This window comes from Oncorhynchus mykiss, chromosome 2 (assembly GCF_057628025.1).
Source record: "Oncorhynchus mykiss isolate SJ-2025 chromosome 2, ASM5762802v1, whole genome shotgun sequence".
NCBI classification, from domain to species: Eukaryota; Metazoa; Chordata; class Actinopteri; order Salmoniformes; family Salmonidae; genus Oncorhynchus; species Oncorhynchus mykiss.
The window spans coordinates 56,396,524-56,418,866 of record NC_143023.1 but is presented as its reverse complement, the minus strand read 5'-3'; the positions used below and the strand labels follow the sequence as shown (position 1 = coordinate 56,418,866).

At 43.6% G+C, this 22,343-nt stretch overlaps 1 protein-coding gene across 1 annotated transcript in view; it reads left to right on the top strand.

Annotated features, from left to right (window-relative positions):
• Window positions 1–864, top strand: part of alkbh3 (alkB homolog 3, alpha-ketoglutarate dependent dioxygenase) — a 20,671-nt gene extending 19,807 nt beyond the window's left edge. Inside the window, exon 10 of the mRNA XM_036951019.2 lies at window positions 17–864. Coding sequence (XP_036806914.1) covers window positions 17–133 — 117 coding nt within the window. The 3' untranslated portion in view covers window positions 134–864. The remainder of the gene's footprint in view (window positions 1–16) is intronic.
• The last annotated feature ends 21,479 nt before the right edge of the window (window positions 865–22,343 follow it).

The following is a 22,343-nucleotide window of genomic DNA, read 5'->3' as shown; positions in this document are numbered from 1 at the left end:
TTGTTGTCCTCAACAGCATTCAGTGGCCAAAGAGTACCACGACCGAGGGCCTCGCATCAACCTGACCTTCCGCACCATGTACCCAGAGCATGAGGGGCCGAGACCAAGAGCCAGACTACCACCCCAACACTAAACACACTGTCCTTCACAAACACCTTCACACTCTGGGTGGGACTGCTATAAAGAGTAGAAATGGGAGATTGTGTGGAGGGGGAGGACATGACCTCGGCCCTTGATGGACATCGTTAAATACACTTTATGGGATAGTGAGGAAGACGAGTGTTGACATCAGGAGAAAATACAAGCTTAAAACCACCTGACAAGATTTGTAAGGAGTTGTCAACGTTTACAGTTATGCTCACTAAATATGTGGAGAGCAATGTTATTGTTTCATTGCATCACACGGTAGATTTTGCCTTAAATATATATCCCAGAACGGATTAGTTTGACACCTATAGTTTCTGTGGACTGGAATCACAGGGGTCAAGTTCTCTGAAGGCCTTATGAAGTTAAAAATATATGTTTGAGTAATTTGTGCACATTTATTTATTTGAGAAGACTAATCAGGAAAAGGAAAAGATGGATGAGTTTTGGCTTTCTACCTGGTTGCCTTTTATTTCATATTTCTTTGGGGTCACGTTTTGCTTTTGTTTAATTAGGTATTCTATTTACAATTACAAGTCATAATTTAATACCCCTTGGTTTGTAGCCTTTCGAGAGAATATCCCAGCTATATAAAATGTGAAAGCACAACTACAGTGGCCAAGTTGACTAAATTATAGCCCCGTTTTATTTTGTAACGCTAAAGGATGAAGTTGTTGTGTTGAATGTTTGGTAAATTAAAAACGGAGCGAGAGAATCATACATTTATTTTTGATTTTCTTATTGGTCACATACACATTTAGCAGACGTTATTGTGGCTGTAGTGAAATGGTTAGCTTGCAGACGTTTGAAGAGATCTCTCTCAATGTTATTATCACCGTGTATAAGGAGGAGAAACCCGTTGGTAGCGGTTCTGCCATCTGTTTGCAACCTTTTCATTCCATTCCATTTTTCATTTTAAATGCCTTCATTTCATTTTAAATGCCTTCATTTCATTTTAAATGCCTTCATTTCATTTTCGGGTATTTTCAAGGCCATTTTATAATGCATTACCAAGGCACATACCCAACAGTGTGTTCTGGAGTAAGCTCGTACCGCGATAATATCTTATTCAACGGCCGAGTGGTTACATGGTTATAGCCATCACACCCATCACCTCACCCTCGGTATGTAGAAGTCCCATTTGAGTGCCTGTGAAGTTTTATGTAGAGATAAATTAGCCTCAGTCCTCCTCACACACGTCACAGCTTGGACCTGATACTGAGAGAGTCCTGGCCCCACACTAAGGTGATACAGGTAGCTGCCAAAATAAAGGAAACACTCAACACACACACACAGTGTCTTAATAGGGTGTTGGGCCACCACGAGCCGCGAGAACAGCTTCAATGCGCCTTGGCATAGATTCGACAAGTGTCTGGAACTCTATTGGAGGGATGCGACGCCTTTCTTCCCCAAGAAGTTCCATCAATTGGTGTTTTGGTGGAAAACCCTGTCTCAGGTGCTGCTCCAGAACCCCCCATAAGTGTTCAATTGGGTTGAAATCTGGTGACTGAGACACACACCCTTTAAACCCCCTATGCTCCTCTTGAGACCCCTGTTTCAAAGTCACTGAGATCTCTTCTACCAATGGTAGCCAAAATAATGGGCAATTGGGAATTTGTATACATGACCCTAAGCATGATGGGATGTTAATTGCTTAATTAGCTCACGAACCACACCTTTGTTTTGGCAGTTACCTGTATATTCGGTACCATGGGGAAAGCTTCCCCTTCGCGACCGTGGACCATGGAGGGCTCCCCTCTCCCCTCGTAACTACAGTAGCCTATTTCATTACCCCCAACCTAAGCAGAATGTCTCCTCTTAGTTTGGTTATCCATCTGGTTCATTTGTGTTGACATGCAAATGTACGTTAAGGTAATACTCATTTCGACCACGCACCTGAATGTTGGAGAGAGAAACGTATGTTATTAAGTGGACGTTAGTTTGAATTTATTTAACGAAAGCTGTTACATGCAGTAATACATGTCTTTTTTGCAACACACTGAAAGGGGCATTCGGTCCATATATATTTTTTTTATACAGTCCCACGTTCAAGATATCAGTGTCCTCTTGCCCAAAAAGCAAGCAAGAGCAAACAGTCTCATGATGTGTTTTGAAGTGAACAGGCCTGCTGTTAGGATATCGTTGAGTCTTGTACGGTGTGTGAAATTTTACGGTTGACTGATGAGAATTTTGGTTTTGAATGGACCTCTCCATGCAGATGCACTACTATATGTTTATATATAGACACTACCTCAATCTCTGGCTACTAGGTTACATCAACATGTCAAAGCACGTAATCCAGTCATACCACAGCAGCTCAGGTCATTAGAAGATGTATTTATTAATAGGTGTTAGTACGATATCTATTGCCGGCATCATTGCAAACAGAAGCTCTCCTTGTGACAGTGCCAGAGTTTTTAGACCAGGGCCATGTTCATGAGGGCCCAATGTTTTAACGCGTTCTGCAATAGAAAATGAAAATTAGTTCAGGTCTCAACAACCCCGTTTCAGTCAGTTCTCTTCTGTTGGATGTCTAATGAATACACCCCAGGTTCATGTTCATTAGGGCACCTGTTTTGCAATGGAAAATGAAAACCAGCTCATCTTCATTTCACCCCGTTTTCTTTTGTTTTGTGCATACTGAACAAGACCCTGTGCTCTGGTTGGAGGGGTGCATCTCAATAATATAAGCTGGCGTCCTATCCTTGTCTTCCCTCCTCCTCCTCTGCCACTGATAGAAAAGATCTGGACAAGTGAAATCATGTCCTGCAGGCACTAGCATCCATCACATTGCTTCGAAAAATATGTTGCTTATGCTTTGAAAGAGATGAGAAAATGAAAGGATGCCAGGTAGTACTATTGAGACACACCCCTAGCCTGTGAAACACCATGATATGAGGGTGATGAACTTCAAGGTGTTGACACTGGTGAACCACATTGGCAGTGACTTATCCAAAGCTTCACTTTCTCAGGCTACTGTTGCCGCCAGTGTAGAGACTAAGACTTTTCAGTTTAAACTAGTTTCAGTTCTAGTATAAACTGCCCGGCCTGGGCCCTCGCCTGTGAGTTATTCTCCCATAGTGATTTGTTGACGCATTTAATGAAGGTAATAATGTGTTCCCAAACACTTAATGGGCAGTGGCACCCCAATCACTACCCAGTGCCCCCTCCCCTTTATTCTTCTGGGACTGACCTGGAGGGGAGAGAAGGAGAAGAGGTAGTACTCTGTTTGCTCTCCTGTCAGACAGAGTACCCAGTACATTTGGAAAGTCACACTGTGGGTTCAGTGGGTGCCACCTTGGCACCTTCACTTTGCAATGAACATCCCTTGAAGAATAATTGTTCTGTGTGAAGCACGTACATGCGTGGGTGGCTAGCACGGGGATGTTGTGTAACAGGTTAAAGCCCCTTGGTTGAGCAGGGATGTGTGTGTGTGTGTGTGTGTGTGTGGAGCTAACCCTGGCCAGCCCACACGGTGGTGGGACTATTTGTTCCTAGAGAGAGGTTGAAGGTGGAACTCTTGTGTACAAATGGATAGGGATAGTGTTTGTGGGTAAAGCGCTTGTATACCACTCTTGTTTGAGAATACAATTTCGAACAAAGATATCTACATACATTTCCGGATGTTGTGTATCCCTAGAAATAATACAAATTCGTCCGAATTTAAAACATAGCGTATCCCCCAAAAAGTTGAGCCGCCTTGGTGGTAAGATTTTCCACGTCTACAAATGTATATTCTGAATTTAACATTACCGTCACGTTTGAAAAATGCATGATCTTGAGTTCTTATGCATGACAAACTGCTCAAATACTATGCATATTACTGACAAAAATGTAATCATCATTTGAATGGGGCATGTTGAGCCAAATGGAACCTTGGCACAATTTATCCCAAAGCAAACATTTTGACTATATCAGCCCACACAGCTACAAGGATGCACGTTCATGCTAGGTTATAAAGACCTAATATTGAAGCTGCTAGAGACCCCAACTGATGAATGCAAGTCTAAAAACAATCTACTTTGGTTTAGATACAAGCGTCACGAAATCTATAGCACAATAAATATATTTGAAAATGCATTCAATTGCGGTTTATTGCGTCACAGCCGACATGACCTCTTCCTACATATTTGGTCACATGATTCATTTTGTGTATGGTTTCCTAGAAACAAGGTGGCTAAACTAACCCTTTGGCATTACTTACATGACTTATTCACTCTCCCCTATATCAGGGCTTTAAAGTTCCTAGACAGGAAATGTAATATCTCTAAAACGTTCCATTCCTGTTTCCATTTCCATTATACTCTACTGACACGCTAAAATAAATAGGTACAGTATATAGGCTTACAGCAAATTGGAATAGGCTTTACAGCAAATTGTATTGCACCCCCTTACAGTAAATATATACATAGGCTCAAACATTGAAGCATATTTATTTTAGCATCTCTTTGGAACATATTCCATTTATGTACATAGTTGACATGTTTTATGTTCGAACGGGACAAATCCAATTTCTCATCTCTTGAGCACAGTTAAACCCTACCTTCCAGTATCTCCCTGGCTTTTTGAGCCTTATCTATTCCTTGTCGACGTTTCCTCTTGGCATTGGAAAGGTTTTTTGGCATGTGAACAGAAACTTCATGCGGATAATTACTACGTTAGCCGCTGTGTGCTAGCCCCTGATCCCGACACCTGTTATTACAAGCCGGAAATGGGTCCTTGTGGTATCGCGTGTTAGCCACGGGAGACACTGGATTCCCAAATAGTCTGGACTCACCCACATGATAAAATACTATAGAGTACTATGTTATAAAAACTGTAGTAGTCACTGTAGTGTTTTTGTGGACGTTACTGTAGTACTCTGGTATTTACTGTAGTATACTGCAGTATTTACAGTTAACTACAGTATAAATACTGTAATAACAACTTATGCTATAGTAATTGTTTTTGCGGATTGTAGTATACTGTAGTATTTACTGTTGTGTTTCTGGGGATATTACTGTAGTATTTACTAAAGTATGTTTTATCTTTGACATAGAAGTGGATGTTTTCTCCCTCATGAAACCTACTGGAGAAATACTAAAATACTTGATACAATACAAGTACATTCTACATAACCTGTGGGTAAGTAGGACTGGGGTCTTAATGAATAGTTCAGAGCTTCTGCTCTTTTCTGTAACTTGTAGGGAACACAATATGGTCTATTCTTAGCATGTAGGTTTCTCTCTTATGGGTGGCAGAAATTGCGATATGGGGGAAGGGAATGGGCACGGTATATACACATTAATACCACAGTGTGTAGTATAGTATTCTACTGTATACTACAGTTTCCTATATAATTCTAGAGTAAGTACTGTTGTATTCTATAGTAAACTATAGTATTTTTTAATGTGGGCAGCCCAGTGACTTTACTGTTGATGCTATTACAGTAGTCCGTGACGTGTATTGTGCTATCACTGGTCTTCACTGACAGAAATGTCCCTCACAAGGTAATCTCTGAACCCAGAACCAAGGCCTACTTTTCATTAGAAACAGTTCACGTGATAAGGCTCATGTTTGCTTCTAAGATAGGGTCTTCGAAAGCTTGCGTCAAAAAGGAATTATGCTAAAGTGCTATTGTTTACTGATTTATATTCGTGCTTTAGCCAACTTGTCGTTGCCTTGACAATCAACTATGCAACACTGTTGAGAGCACTGAGGAGAGGCATTCCAGGGTAATGTTCATTATGGTACACTGCAGCAATGGGAAAACAAAAACAAGCGTTCCTTGGACAAGTGGGCCTACTGATAGCCTATGCCTCGCCTCCCACTTTGCTTCATAGCGTTTTTTCCCCGTTTTGTGTCTACTGAACACGACCCTTGGCCCCTGTCTTCCCTACGCAACATGATGATGGCTCATTTTAGGTTTCCAATAGCCTTGGAGTTCCCGCCATATTGCTTACAGGTTCCTTAATTTGCAAAAATCTATTGACAAGTTGCTAGGCCAGGAGTCTGGGGTTCAGTTGATTTAGTAGATTTACATTTTAACCCTAAGGGGCAGTTTCATGGACACAGATTAAGCCTAGTCCTGGACTAAAAAGTAAACTCTAAACAGAATCTCTATTGAAAATACTTGTTAGTCCAGGATTAGATTTAATCTGTGTCCAGGAAACCACCCCCAAGGGAGTTACCATGACCTCTGATGTGTGAAAAGAGACAGGGTATAGAATGCACTCAAAAAAAAGTATACACTCATGGGCTGATGGAAACTGGGACACATTGTGTGGATATGTGTGTGTGAGCAGTTTGCATGGTCATGACGTCCAGGCTCCTGCTGTGTTTTGCTGAGAGGCCTGCTGTCTGGGAACGAAGTGACCGATAGGCACAATTTCTCAGACAGACGACTCCTTTCCATCAAACTACATAAACACACACACACACACACAGGTTCAGACAGAGACTTTTGTCTACCGTGTGTGTGTGTGACCCTTACCTACCCAAACCAGAAACTGTGGATAAATGGCAGCATTCGTACAAAACTGAAAGCACGAACCACATTCAACTATGGCGATGTGACTGGGAATATAGCCAAATACAAACAGTGTAGTTATTCTTTCCGTAAGGCAATCAAACAGGCAAAACGTCAGTACAGAAATAAAGTGGAGTCGTAATTCAACGGCTCAGTACGAAATCTTTGTGGCAGGCTCTACAGACAATCACAGATTACAAAGTGGAGAACCAGCCGCTTTGCGGACACCGACGTCTTGCTCCCAGACAAGCTAAACACCTTCTCCCCGCTTTGAGGATAACACAGTGCCACCGACGTGGCCTGCTCCCAAGGACTGTGGGCTCTCGTTCTCCGTGGCTGACGAGAGTAAGACATTTAAGCGCGTTAACCTCGAAAGGCTGCCGGCCCAGACGGCATCCCTAACCGCATCCTCAGAGCACGGACATATTCAATATCTCCCTATCCCAGTCTGCTGTCCCAACTTGCTTCAAGATGTTCACCTTTGTTACTGTACCCAAGAAAGCAAAGGTAAATGAACTAAATGAATATCGCCCAGTAGCACTCACTTCTGTCATCACAAATTTCGAGAGGTTAGTTAAGAATCATATCACTTCCACCTTACCTGACACCCTAGACCAACTTCTATTTGCATACCGCCCCGATAGATCCACAGACGATGCAATCGCCATCACACTGCCCTATCCAATCTGGACAAGAGGAATACCTACTTCAAAATCATGTTCATTGACAAAAGCTCTGCCTTCAACACCATAGTACCCTCCAAACTCATCATCAAGCTTGAGGCCTTAGGTCTGAACCCCGCCCTGTGCAACTGGGTCCTGGACTTCCTGACGGGCCGTCCCCAGATGGTGAAGGTAGGAAACAACACATCCTCTTCGCTGATCCTCAACACTGGGGCCCCACAAGGGTGCGTGCTCAGCCCCCGCCTGTACTCCCTGTTCACCCATGACTGCGTGGCCAAGCACGCTTCCAACTCAATCATCAAGTTTGCAGACGACACAACAGTAGTATGCTTGATTACCAACAATGATGAGACAGCCTACAGGGAGGAGGTGAGGGCTCTGGGAGTGTGATGCCAGTAAAATAACCTCTCAATCAACATTAACAAAACTAAGGAGGTGGTCGTGGACTTCAGGAAACAGCAGAGGGAGCACCCCCCTATTCACATCGATGGGACCGCAATGGAGAAGGTGGAAAGCTTCAAGTTCCTCGACATACACATCACTGACGAACTGAAATGGTCCACCCACATAGACAGCGTGGTGAATAAGGCGCAACAGCGCCTCATCAACCTCAGGAGGCTCATGAAATTTGGCTTAACACCTAAAACCCTCATAAACTTTTAAAGATGCACAATTGAGAGCATCCTGTCGGGCTGTATCACCTCCTGGTACGGCAACTGCACCGCCCACACCCGCAAAGCTCTCCAGAGGGTGGTGCGGTCTGCCCAATGTATTACCGGGGACAAACTTCCCGCCCTCCTGGACACCTACAGCACCCGATGCCATAGGAAGGCCAAAAAGATCATCAAGGACATCAACCACCCGAGCCACAGCCTGTCCACCCCGCTATCATCCAGAAGGCGAGGTCCGTACAGGTGCATCAAAGCTGGGACCGAGAGACTGATAAACAGCTTCTATCTCAAGGCCATCAGACTGCTAAACAGCAATCACTAGCACATCTGAGGCGGCTGCCTATAGACATAGATTAGGAATCACAGGCCACTTTAATAATGTTTCCGTATCTAGCATTACTCATCTCATATGTATAAACTGCACTCCACACTATTTTATGGCGTCTTAGTCACTTATAAATTGTGTTTACATATTGCATCACCCATTTCATATGTATATACTGTATTCTATTCTATACTACACCAACTGTTAAACAGCCATCTCCAGCACATCAGAGGCAGATGCCTACAGACAGATTAGGAATCACTGGCCACTTTCATGAAATGAAACACTAGCCACTTTAATAATGTCTCCGTATCTTGCATTAGTCATCTCATATGTATAAACTGTACTCTATACTATTCTATTCTTAGTCACTTTAATTGTGTGTAAATATTGCATCACCCATCTCATATGTGTATATTCTGTACTCTATACTATGCCACTATCTTAGTCCAATGCCTTTCTGACATATACAGTTTGTATACACTGTCGTTCAAAAGTTTGGGGTCACTTAGAAATTGCCTTGTTTTTGAAAGAAAAGCTTTTTTTTGTCCCTTAAAATAACATCAAATTGATCAGAAATACAGTGTAGACATTGCTAATGTTGTAAAAGACTATTGTAGCTGGAAATGTCAGATTATTTTATGTAGTATCTACATACAAAGGCCCATTATCACAAACCATCACTCCTGTGTTCCAATGGCACGTTGTGTCAGCTAATCCAAGTTTATCATTTTAAAAAGGCTAATTGATCATTAGAAAACCCTTTTGCAATTATGTTAGCACAGCTGAAAACTGTTCTTTTGAAAAGAAGCAATAAAACTGGCCTTTAGACTCGTTGAGTATCTGGAGCATCAGCAGTTGTGGGTTCGATTACAGGCTCAAAATGGCCAGAAACAAAGACCTTTCTTCTGAAACTCGTCAGTCTATTCTTGTTCTGAGAAATAAAGGCTATTCCATGCGAGAAATTGCCAAGAAACTGAAGATCTGGTACAACGCTGTGTACTACTCCCTTCACAGAACAGCGCAAACTGGCCCTAACCAGAATAGCAAGAGGAGTGGGAGGCCCCCGTACACAACTGAGCAAAAAGACAAGTACATTAGAGTGTCTAGTTTGAGAAACAGATGCCTCACAAGTCCTCAACTGGCAGCTTCATTGAATAGTACCCGCAAAACATCAGTCTCAAAGTCAACAGTGAAGAGGCGACTCCGGGATGCTGGCCTTCTAGGCAGAGTTGCAAAGAAAAAGCCATATCTCAGACTGGACAATAAAAAGAAAAGATTAAGATGGGCAAAAGAACACAGACACTGGACAGAGAAACTCTGCCTAGAAGGCCAGCATCCCGGAGTCTCATCGTCACTGTTGACATTGAGACTGGTGTTTTGGGGGTACAATTTAATGAAGCTGCCAGTCTTTCAACATTTCCAAGTGACCCCAAACTTTTGAACGGTAGTGTATATATTCTTAATCCATTCCTTACTTAGATTTATGTGTATTTTGGGGTATATATTGTGAAACTGTTAGATATTACTTGTGAGATATTACTGCACTGTCAGAGCTAGAAGCACAAGCATTTCGATACACCCGTAATAACATCTGCTAAACACGTGTATGTGACCAATACATTTGATTTTGATTTTGATGAGGGCCTGTTCGGGTGTCTGGAGTAAATCCCTTTCGTCCGACTCATTAAAGAGAAATTCTTCATCCAGTTCAAGGTGAGTATTTCTTATATCCAGATGATCTTTTCGGTCGTAAGAGATGGTAGCAGCAACATTATGTACAAAATAAGTCGTAAGAAAAACAAGCACAATAGCACTGTCGGTTAGGAGCCCTGAAGCCCAAAATTCTGTCTTTGCTTTGTCGTCATGGGGTATTGTGTTTAGATTGATGAGGGGGAAAAAACGATTTAATCAATTTTAGAATAATGTTGTAACGTACCAAAATGTGGAAAAAGTCAAGGGGTCTGAATATTTTTTGAAGGCACTGTTTGTACTGTATTTAGTCAATACCAATCCGACATTGCTCGTCCTAATTGATATATTTCTTAATTCCATTCTATTACTTTTAGATATGTGCATTGTTGTGAATCGTTAGACATTACTGCACTGTTGGAGCTAGGAACACAATCATTTCGCTACACCCCCAATAACATCTGCTAAACATGTGTATGTGACAAATACAGTTGAATTTGATTTGATTTTCTGTGTGTGTGAGTGAGAATAGTACAGGTCTGGTCCGAGGTGAGGAACAGGCCACATTCCTGACCCAGCAGCTCTCGATATACACACACAAAAAAATGGGTTCCTATCGGGTTCTTTGGGAAGGGTGATGGTTCTATGTGGAACCATACTGACCCAAATAACCATTTTGAGCACTTCAATGGTTCTTTAGAGTTCAGAAATAGTTATTTCCTCTTTTATTGATAATTAAAAAATATAGGGGTGGCGGCTCACTAGAATATTTTGGAGTGTTGTTTGCTCACAGGTCTTTTTGTGCAACCGGGAGTGAGAGAGTCATTCCAGTTGATCAAATCTGTTGTGTTTTGCCAGTACATGTTAAAAATGATGGCCTCGTGTCAATTGAGAACAATTGTGTAAATCAGTGGTTCTCAATTTTCTCCTCAGAGACCCTCAGCTGTTCCAGAGCTGACGCACCTGATTCAACGTGTCAATAACAACCACCGTTTTAACAATGTCATATGGCTAAGCAGAGAAAATAACCCTGTACTGTTCTACAGTTCTTTGTTGAACCTTTAGCGATTTGAGAATGGTTCTATGAATAACCGTTCTCGATAAAGGTTCTATAAAGGACCATTAAAAAGAGTTCTATACAGCATCAAAACGGTTGTAGCCATATCAGAAGCCTTTTTGCAGGAAAGGGTTCTTTATAGCACCATAAAGGTTCCATTTTAGACCCGTATGTATGTACATGGTTCTTTATAGAACGTTCAAAAAGGGGTTCTATATAACACCAAAAAGGCTTCCGCTATGGTTACATGCCAAATAACCCTTATGTGGAACTAAAGAACCATTTCTTTTTAAGTGTGTGTATACACGGTATTGACAGCATCCATCGCCATCGTAACCCTGCAAATGTCAGGGCACCAAGGAAGGGAGGGAGAGAGGGAGAATTTGTGTGTGTATAACACCACAGTAAAGAAAGAGAGGGAGTGTGTTTGTACACAAGATGTGAGCGTGTGTGTACAGTACATACATTGTGTGTGGGGTCGTGTGTCCTCGATCTTATGAGTGTGTGTGTATATAAACGACGTGTGTGAGCTCCATGTAGAATGCATGTAAAGGGGCGGGATGATGGGGAGGGGGTAAGAAAATATAGCCCATCTATGGAGTAAGAGTTCCTTCAGAGATCAGACTCACCCTGGAAAACACCAGCGATCCACAAGATTATTTATAGAAAAGGGCTCCGTGCCGGGGAGACATTCCCACGCTGGGGCAAATACCTTCAGATATCATTCTAATAACATACTTAGATGCACTCAAGTGACCTTAGAGCCAATTTATTCTTGATCCGGCATCTGTGGTGATGGATTTGCGTCTGATCCTCTTAAAAGACTGTGCCTCTTGATAAAATGGGAATACGTCAATCTAATAGGATTTCTCTGTGGAGTTTCAAAATGCATTTTTTATTAATTGAAAAATAATAGTAATTGTAGTTAAGAACAAATTCTTATTTACAATGACGGCCTACAAAAAGGCAAAAGGCCTCCTGCAGGGACGGGGGCTGGGATTAAAAATATAGGACAAAACACACATCACGACAAGAGAGACACCTCAACACTGCAGAAAGAGAGACCATAGAAAACAACAAAGCATGGCAGCAACACAGTAGCAGCACAACATGGAACAGACAACAGCACAAATCAAAGTTTATTTGTCAGGTGCGCCAAAAACAGTGAAATGCTTACTTACTAACCAACAACCAACAATAGAACAGTGAAAAATAACAGTAGCGAGGCTATATACAGTAGAGAGGCTATATACAGTAGAGAGGCTATATACGGTAGAGAGGCTATATACGGTAGAGAGGCTATATACGGTAGAGAGAATATATACGGTAGAGAGGCTGTATACAGTAGAGAGGCTATATACAGTAGAGAGGCTATATACAGTAGAGAGGCTATATACGGTAGAGAGGCTGTATACGGTAGAGAGGCTGTGTGCGGTAGAGAGGCTGTGTGCGGTAGAGAGGCTGTGTGCGGTAGAGAGGCTGTGTGCGGTAGAGAGGCTGTGTGCGGTAGAGAGGCTGTGTGCGGTAGAGAGGCTGTATACGGTAGAGAGGCTGTATACGGTAGAGAGGCTGTATACGGTAGAGAGGCTGTATACGGTATACGGGAGAGGCTGTATACAGTAGAGGCTATATACAGTAGAGACTGTATACAGGCTATATACGGTAGAGAGGCTGTATACGGTAGAGAGGCTGTATACGGTAGAGAGGCTGTATACGGTAGAGAGGCTGTATACGGTAGAGAGGCTATATACGGTAGAGAGGCTGTATACGGTAGAGAGGCTATATACGGTAGAGAGGCTATATACAGTAGAGGCTGTATACGGTATACGGTAGAGAGGCTGTATACAGTAGAGACTGTATACAGGCAATATACGGTAGACTGTATACGGTAGAGAGGCTATATATGGTAGAGAGGATATATACGGTAGAGAGGCTATATACAGTAGAGGCTATATACAGTAGAGAGGCTATATACGGTAGAGAGGCTATATACGGTAGAGAGGCTGTATACGGTAGAGAGGCTGTATACGGTAGAGAGGCTGTATACGGTAGAGAGGCTGTATACGGTAGAGAGGCTGTATACGGTAGAGAGGCCGTATATACGGTAGAGAGGCCGTATATACGGTAGAGAGGCCGTATATACGGTAGAGAGGCCGTATATACGGTAGAGAGGCCGTATATACGGTAGAGAGGCTATATTCAGTAGAGAGGCTATATACAGTAGAGAGGCTATATACAGTAGTGAGGCTATATACAGTGGAGAGGCTGTATACGGTAGAGAGGCTATATACAGTAGAGGCTATATACGGTGGAGAGGCTATATACGGTGGAGAGGCTATATACGGTGGAGAGGCTATATACGGTGGAGAGGCTATATACGGTGGAGAGGCTATATAAGGTAGAGAGACTATATACAGTAGATAGGCTGTATACGGTAGAGAGGCTGTATACGGTAGAGAGGCTGTATACGGTAGAGAGGCTATCTACACTAGAGAGGCTGTATACGGTAGAGAGGCTATATACGGTAGAGACTATACACGGTAGAGAGGCTGTATACACGAGAGGTTATGTACAGTAGAGAGGCTACATATGGTAGAGGCTGTATACAGTAGAGGCTGTATACGGTAGAGATGCTGTATACGGTAGAGGCTATATACAGTAGAGGCTATATACAGTAGAGGCTATATACAGTAGAGAGGCTACATACGGTAGAGAGGCTGTATACAGTAGAGGCTATATACAGTAGAGAGGCTATATACAGTAGAGACTGTATACAGGCTATATACAGTAGAGACTGTACACAGGCTATATACGGTAGAGAGGCTGTATACGGTAGAGAGGCTATATACGGTAGAGGCTATATACAGTAGAGGCTGTTTACGGTAGAGAGGCTATATACAGTAGTGAGGCTGTATACGGTAGAGAGGCTGTATACGGTAGAGAGGCTGTATACAGTAGAGAGGCTGTATACAGTAGAGAGGCTGTATACAGTAGAAACTATATACAGTAGAGACTATATACGGTAGAGAGGCTATGTACGGTAGAGAGGCTATGTACGGTAGAGAGGCTGTATACGGTAGAGGCTGTATACAGGCTACATATGGTAGAGAGGCTGTATACAGTAGAGACTGTATACGGTAGAGAGGCTGTATACGGTAGAGAGGCTGTATACAGTAGAGAGGCTATATACGGTAGAGAGGCTGTATACGGTAGAGAGGCTGTATACGGTAGAGAGGCTGTATACGGTAGAGAGGCTGTATACAGTAGAGAGGCTATATACGGTAGAGAGGCTATGTACGGTAGAGGGGCTATGTACGGTAGAGAGGCTGTATACGGTAGAGAGGCTGTATACGGTAGAGAGGCTGTATACGGTAGAGAGGCTGTATACGGTAGAGAGGCTGTATACGGTAGAGAGGCTGTATACGGTAGAGAGGCTGTATACGGTAGAGAGGCTGTATACGGTAGAGAGGCTATCTACACTAGAGAGGCTGTATACGGTAGAGAGGCTATATACGGTAGAGACTATACACGGTAGAGAGGCTGTATACACGAGAGGTTATGTACAGTAGAGAGGCTACATATGGTAGAGGCTGTATACAGTAGAGGCTGTATACGGTAGAGATGCTGTATACGGTAGAGGCTATATACAGTAGAGGCTATATACAGTAGAGGCTATATACAGTAGAGAGGCTACATACGGTAGAGAGGCTGTATACAGTAGAGGCTATATACAGTAGAGAGGCTATATACAGTAGAGACTGTATACAGGCTATATACAGTAGAGACTGTACACAGGCTATATACGGTAGAGAGGCTGTATACGGTAGAGAGGCTATATACGGTAGAGGCTATATACAGTAGAGGCTGTTTACGGTAGAGAGGCTATATACAGTAGTGAGGCTATATACAGTGGAGAGGCTGTATACGGTAGAGAGGCTGTATACGGTAGAGAGGCTGTATACAGTAGAGAGGCTGTATACAGTAGAGAGGCTGTATACAGTAGAAACTATATACAGTAGAGACTATATACGGTAGAGAGGCTATGTACGGTAGAGAGGCTATGTACGGTAGAGAGGCTGTATACGGTAGAGGCTGTATACAGGCTACATATGGTAGAGAGGCTGTATACAGTAGAGACTGTATACGGTAGAGAGGCTGTATACGGTAGAGAGGCTGTATACAGTAGAGAGGCTATATACGGTAGAGAGGCTGTATACGGTAGAGAGGCTGTATACGGTAGAGAGGCTGTATACGGTAGAGAGGCTGTATACAGTAGAGAGGCTATATACGGTAGAGAGGCTATGTACGGTAGAGAGGCTGTATACGGTAGAGGCTGTATACAGGCTACATATGGTAGAGAGGCTGTATACAGTAGAGACTGTATACGGTAGAGAGGCTGTATACGGTAGAGAGGCTGTATACGGTAGAGAGGCTGTATACAGTAGAGAGGCTGTATACAGTAGAGAGGCTGTATACAGTAGAGACTATATACAGTAGAGAGGCTATGTACGGTAGAGGGGCTATGTACGGTAGAGGGGCTATGTACGGTAGAGGGGCTATGTACGGTAGAGAGGCTGTATACGGTAGAGGCTGTATACAGGCTACATATGGTAGAGAGGCTGTATACAGTAGAGACTGTATACGGTAGAGAGGCTGTATACGGTAGAGAGGCTGTATACAGTAGAGGCTATATACAGTAGAGACTGTACACAGGCTATATACGGTAGAGAGGCTGTATACGGTAGAGAGGCTATATACGGTAGAGGCTATATACAGTAGAGGCTGTTTACGGTAGTGAGGCTATATACAGTAGTGAGGCTATATACAGTGGAGAGGCTGTATACGGTAGAGAGGCTGTATACGGTAGAGAGGCTGTATACAGTAGAGACTATATACAGTAGAGACTATATACAGTAGAGAGGCTATATACGGTAGAGAGGCTATGTACGGTAGAGAGGCTATGTACGGTAGAGAGGCTGTATACGGTAGAGAGGCTATATACGGTAGAGGCTATATACAGTAGAGGCTGTTTACGGTAGAGAGGCTATATACAGTAGTGAGGCTGTATACGGTAGAGGCTGTATACAGGCTACATATGGTAGAGAGGCTGTATACAGTAGAGACTGTATACGGTAGAGAGGCTGTATACGGTAGAGAGGCTGTATACAGTAGAGGCTATATACAGTAGAGACTGTACACAGGCTATATACGGTAGAGAGGCTGTATACGGTAGAGAGGCTGTATACGGTAGAGAGGCTGTATACGGTAGAGAGGCTGTATACGGTAGAGAGGCTGTATACAGTAGAGAGGCTGTATACAGTAGAGACTATATACAGTAGAGAGGCTATATACGGTAGAGAGGCTATGTACGGTAGAGGGGCTATGTACGGTAGAGAGGCTGTATACGGTAGAGGCTGTATACAGGCTACATATGGTAGAGAGGCTGTATACAGTAGAGACTGTATACGGTAGAGAGGCTGTATACGGTAGAGGCTGTATACAGTAGAGGCTATATACAGTAGAGACTGTACAAAGGCTATATACGGTAGAGAGGCTGTATACGGTAGAGAGGCTATATACGGTAGAGGCTATATACAGTAGAGGCTGTTTACGGTAGAGAGGCTATATACAGTGGAGAGGCTGTATACGGTAGAGAGGCTGTATACGGTAGAGAGGCTGTATACAGTAGAGAGGCTGTATACAGTAGAGACTATATACAGTAGAGACTATATACAGTAGAGAGGCTATATACGGTAGAGAGGCTATGTACGGTAGAGAGGCTATGTACGGTAGAGAGGCTGTATACGGTAGAGAGGCTGTATACAGTAGAGGCTATATACAGTAGAGAGGCTGTATACGGTAGAGAGGCTGTATACGGTAGAGAGGCTATATACGGTAGAGACTGTATACGGTAGAGAGGCTGTATACGGTAGAGAGGCTGTATACGGTAGAGAGGCTGTATACGGTAGAGAGGCTGTATACGGTAGAGAGGCTGTATACGGTAGAGAGGCTGTATACAGTAGAGAGGCTGTATACGGTAGAGAGGCTGTATACGGTAGAGAGGCTGTATACAGTAGAGAGGCTGTATACAGTAGAGACTATATACAGTAGAGAGGCTATATACGGTAGAGAGGCTATATACGGTAGAGAGGCTATGTACGGTAGAGGGGCTATGTACGGTAGAGAGGCTGTATACGGTAGAGGCTGTATACAGGCTACATATGGTAGAGAGGCTGTATACAGTAGAGACTGTATACGGTAGAGAGGCTGTATACGGTAGAGAGGCTGTATACAGTAGAGGCTATATACAGTAGAGACTGTACACAGGCTATATACGGTAGAGAGGCTGTATACGGTAGAGAGGCTATATACGGTAGAGGCTATATACAGTAGAGGCTGTTTACGGTAGAGAGGCTATATACAGTAGTGAGACTATATACAGTGGAGAGGCTGTATACGGTAGAGAGGCTATATACAGTAGAGGCTATATACGGTAGAGAGGCTATATACGGTAGAGAGGCTATATACGGTGGAGAGGCTATATACGGTGGAGAGGCTATATACGGTAGAGAGGCTATATAAGGTAGAGAGACTATATACAGTAGATAGGCTTTATACGGTAGAGAGGCTGTATACGGTAGAGAGGCTGTATACGGTAGAGAGGCTGTATACGGTAGAGAGGCTGTATACGGTAGAGAGGTTGTATACGGTAGAGAGGCTGTATACGGTAGAGAGGCTGTATACGGTAGAGAGGCTGTATACGGTAGAGAGGCTGTATACAGTAGAGGCTATATACGGTGGAGAGGCTATATACGGTAGAGAGGCTATATACGGTAGAGACTATACACGGTAGAGAGGCTGTATACACGAGAGGTTATATACAGTAGAGAGGCTACATATGGTAGAGAGGCTGTATACAGTAGAGGCTGTATACGGTAGAGAGGCTATATACAGTAGAGGCTATATACGGTAGAGAGGCTATATACGGTAGAGAGGCTATATACGGTGGAGAGGCTATATACGGTGGAGAGGCTATATACGGTGGAGAGGCTATATACGGTGGAGAGACTATATACAGTAGATAGGCTGTATACGGTAGAGAGGCTGTATACGGTAGAGAGGCTGTATACGGTAGAGAGGCTGTATACGGTAGAGAGGCTGTATACGGTAGAGAGGCTGTATACGGTAGAGAGGCTGTATACGCTAGAGAGGCTGTATACGGTAGAGAGGCTGTATACGGTAGAGAGGCTGTATACGGTAGAGAGGCTGTATACGGTAGAGAGGCTGCATACGGTAGAGAGGCTGTATACGGTAGAGAGGCTATATACGGTAGAGACTATACACGGTAGAGAGGCTGTATACACGAGAGGTTATGTACAGTAGAGAGGCTACATATGGTAGAGAGGCTGTATACAGTAGAGGCTGTATACGGTAGAGATGCTGTATACGGTAGAGGCTATATACAGTAGAGGCTATATACAGTAGAGGCTATATACAGTAGAGAGGCTACATATGGTAGAGAGGCTGTATACAGTAGAGGCTATATACAGTAGAGAGGCTATATACAGTAGAGACTGTATACAGGCTATATACAGTAGAGACTGTACACAGGCTATATACGGTAGAGAGGCTGTATACGGTAGAGAGGCTATATACGGTAGAGGCTATATACAGTAGAGGCTGTTTACGGTAGAGAGGCTATATACAGTAGTGAGGCTATATACAGTGGAGAGGCTGTATACGGTAGAGAGGCTGTATACGGTAGAGAGGCTGTATACAGTAGAGACTATATACAGTAGAGACTATATACGGTAGAGAGGCTATGTACGGTAGAGAGGCTATGTACGGTAGAGAGGCTGTATACGGTAGAGGCTGTATACAGGCTACATATGGTAGAGAGGCTGTATACAGTAGAGGCTATATACAGTAGAGAGGCTATATACAGTAGAGACTGTATACAGGCTATATACAGTAGAGACTGTACACAGGCTGTATACGGTAGAGAGGCTGTATACAGTAGAGAGGCTATATACGGTAGAGAGGCTGTATACGGTAGAGAGGCTGTATACGGTAGAGAGGCTGTATACGGTAGAGAGGCTGTATACGGTAGAGAGGCTGTATACGGTAGAGAGGCTGTATACGGTAGAGAGGCTGTATACAGTAGAGAGGCTATATACGGTAGAGAGGCTATGTACGGTAGAGGGGCTATGTACGGTAGAGAGGCTGTATACGGTAGAGGCTGTATACAGGCTACATATGGTAGAGAGGCTGTATACAGTAGAGACTGTATACGGTAGAGAGGCTGTATACGGTAGAGAGGCTGTATACAGTAGAGGCTATATACAGTAGAGACTGTACACAGGCTGTATACGGTAGAGAGGCTGTATACGGTAGAGAGGCTATGTACGGTAGAGGGACTATGTACGGTAGAGAGGCTGTATACGGTAGAGGCTGTATACAGGCTACATATGGTAGAGAGGCTGTATACAGTAGAGACTGTATACGGTAGAGAGGCTGTATACGGTAGAGAGGCTGTATACAGTAGAGGCTATATACAGTAGAGACTGTACACAGGCTGTATACGGTAGAGAGGCTGTATACGGTAGAGAGGCTATATACGGTAGAGGCTATATACAGTAGAGGCTGTTTACGGTAGAGAGGCTATATACAGTAGTGAGGCTATATACAGTGGAGAGGCTGTATACGGTAGAGAGGCTGTATACGGTAGAGAGGCTGTATACAGTAGAGACTATATACAGTAGAGACTATATACAGTAGAGAGGCTATATACGGTAGAGAGGCTATGTACGGTAGAGAGGCTATGTACGGTAGAGAGGCTGTATACGGTAGAGGCTGTATACAGGCTACATATGGTAGAGAGGCTGTATACAGTAGAGACTGTATACGGTAGAGAGGCTGTATACGGTAGAGAGGCTGTATACAGTAGAGGCTATATACAGTAGAGACTGTACACAGGCTATATACGGTAGAGAGGCTGTATACGGTAGAGAGGCTATATACGGTAGAGAGGCTGTATACGGTAGAGAGGCTGTATACGGTAGAGAGGCTGTATACGGTAGAGAGGCTGTATACGGTAGAGAGGCTGTATACGGTAGAGAGGCTGTATACAGTAGAGAGGCTGTATACAGTAGAGACTATATACAGTAGAGAGGCTATATACGGTAGAGAGGCTATGTACGGTAGAGGGGCTATGTACGGTAGAGAGGCTGTATACGGTAGAGGCTGTATACAGGCTACATATGGTAGAGAGGCTGTATACAGTAGAGACTGTATACGGTAGAGAGGCTGTATACGGTAGAGAGGCTGTATACAGTAGAGGCTATATACAGTAGAGACTGTACACAGGCTATATACGGTAGAGAGGCTGTATACGGTAGAGAGGCTATATACGGTAGAGGCTATATACAGTAGAGGCTGTTTACGGTAGAGAGGCTATATACAGTAGTGAGGCTGTATACGGTAGAGGCTGTATACAGGCTACATATGGTAGAGAGGCTGTATACAGTAGAGACTGTATACGGTAGAGAGGCTGTATACGGTAGAGAGGCTGTATACAGTAGAGGCTATATACAGTAGAGACTGTACACAGGCTATATACGGTAGAGAGGCTGTATACGGTAGAGAGGCTGAATACGGTAGAGAGGCTGTATACGGTAGAGAGGCTGTATACGGTAGAGAGGCTGTATACAGTAGAGAGGCTGTATACAGTAGAGACTATATACAGTAGAGAGGCTATATACGGTAGAGAGGCTATGTACGGTAGAGGGGCTATGTACGGTAGAGAGGCTGTATACGGTAGAGGCTGTATACAGGCTACATATGGTAGAGAGGCTGTATACAGTAGAGACTGTATACGGTAGAGAGGCTGTATACGGTAGAGGCTGTATACAGTAGAGGCTATATACAGTAGAGACTGTACACAGGCTATATACGGTAGAGAGGCTGTATACGGTAGAGAGGCTATATACGGTAGAGGCTATATACGGTAGAGGCTATATACAGTGGAGAGGCTGTATACGGTAGAGAGGCTGTATACGGTAGAGAGGCTGTATACGGTAGAGAGGCTGTATACAGTAGAGACTATATACAGTAGAGACTATATACAGTAGAGAGGCTATATACAGTAGAGAGGCTATATACGGTAGAGAGGCTATGTACGGTAGAGAGGCTGTATACGGTAGAGAGGCTGTATACAGTAGAGGCTATATACAGTAGAGACTGTACACAGGCTATATACGGTAGAGAGGCTGTATACGGTAGAGAGGCTGAATACGGTAGAGAGGCTGTATACGGTAGAGAGGCTGTATACGGTAGAGAGGCTGTATACAGTAGAGAGGCTGTATACAGTAGAGACTATATACAGTAGAGAGGCTATATACGGTAGAGAGGCTATGTACGGTAGAGGGGCTATGTACGGTAGAGAGGCTGTATACGGTAGAGGCTGTATACAGGCTACATATGGTAGAGAGGCTGTATACAGTAGAGACTGTATACGGTAGAGAGGCTGTATACGGTAGAGAGGCTGTATACGGTAGAGAGGCTGTATACGGTAGAGAGGCTGTATACAGTAGAGGCTATATACAGTAGAGACTGTACACAGGCTATATACGGTAGAGAGGCTGTATACGGTAGAGAGGCTATATACGGTAGAGACTGTATACGGTAGAGAGGCTGTATACGGTAGAGAGGCTGTATACGGTAGAGAGGCTGTATACGGTAGAGGCTATATACAGTAGAGACTGTATACAGGCTATATACAGTAGAGGCTATATACAGTAGAGGCTATATACAGTAGAGGCTATATACAGTAGTGGCTATATACAGTAGTGGCTATATACAGTAGTGGCTATATACAGTAGTGGCTATATACGGTAGAGTGGCTGTATACATTAGAGTGGCTGTATACATTAGAGAGGCTGTATACGTTAGAGAGGCTGTATACAGTAGAGGCTATATACAGTAGAGGCTATATACAGTAGTGGCTATATACAGTAGTGGCTATATACAGTAGTGGCTATATACAGTAGAGGCTGTTTACGGTAGAGAGGCTATATACAGTAGTGAGGCTGTATACGGTAGAGGCTGTATACAGGCTACATATGGTAGAGAGGCTGTATACGGTAGAGAGGCTGTATACAGTAGAGGCTGTACACAGGCTATATACGGTAGAGAGGCTGTATACGGTAGAGAGGCTGTATACGGTAGAGAGGCTGTATACGGTAGAGAGGCTGAATACGGTAGA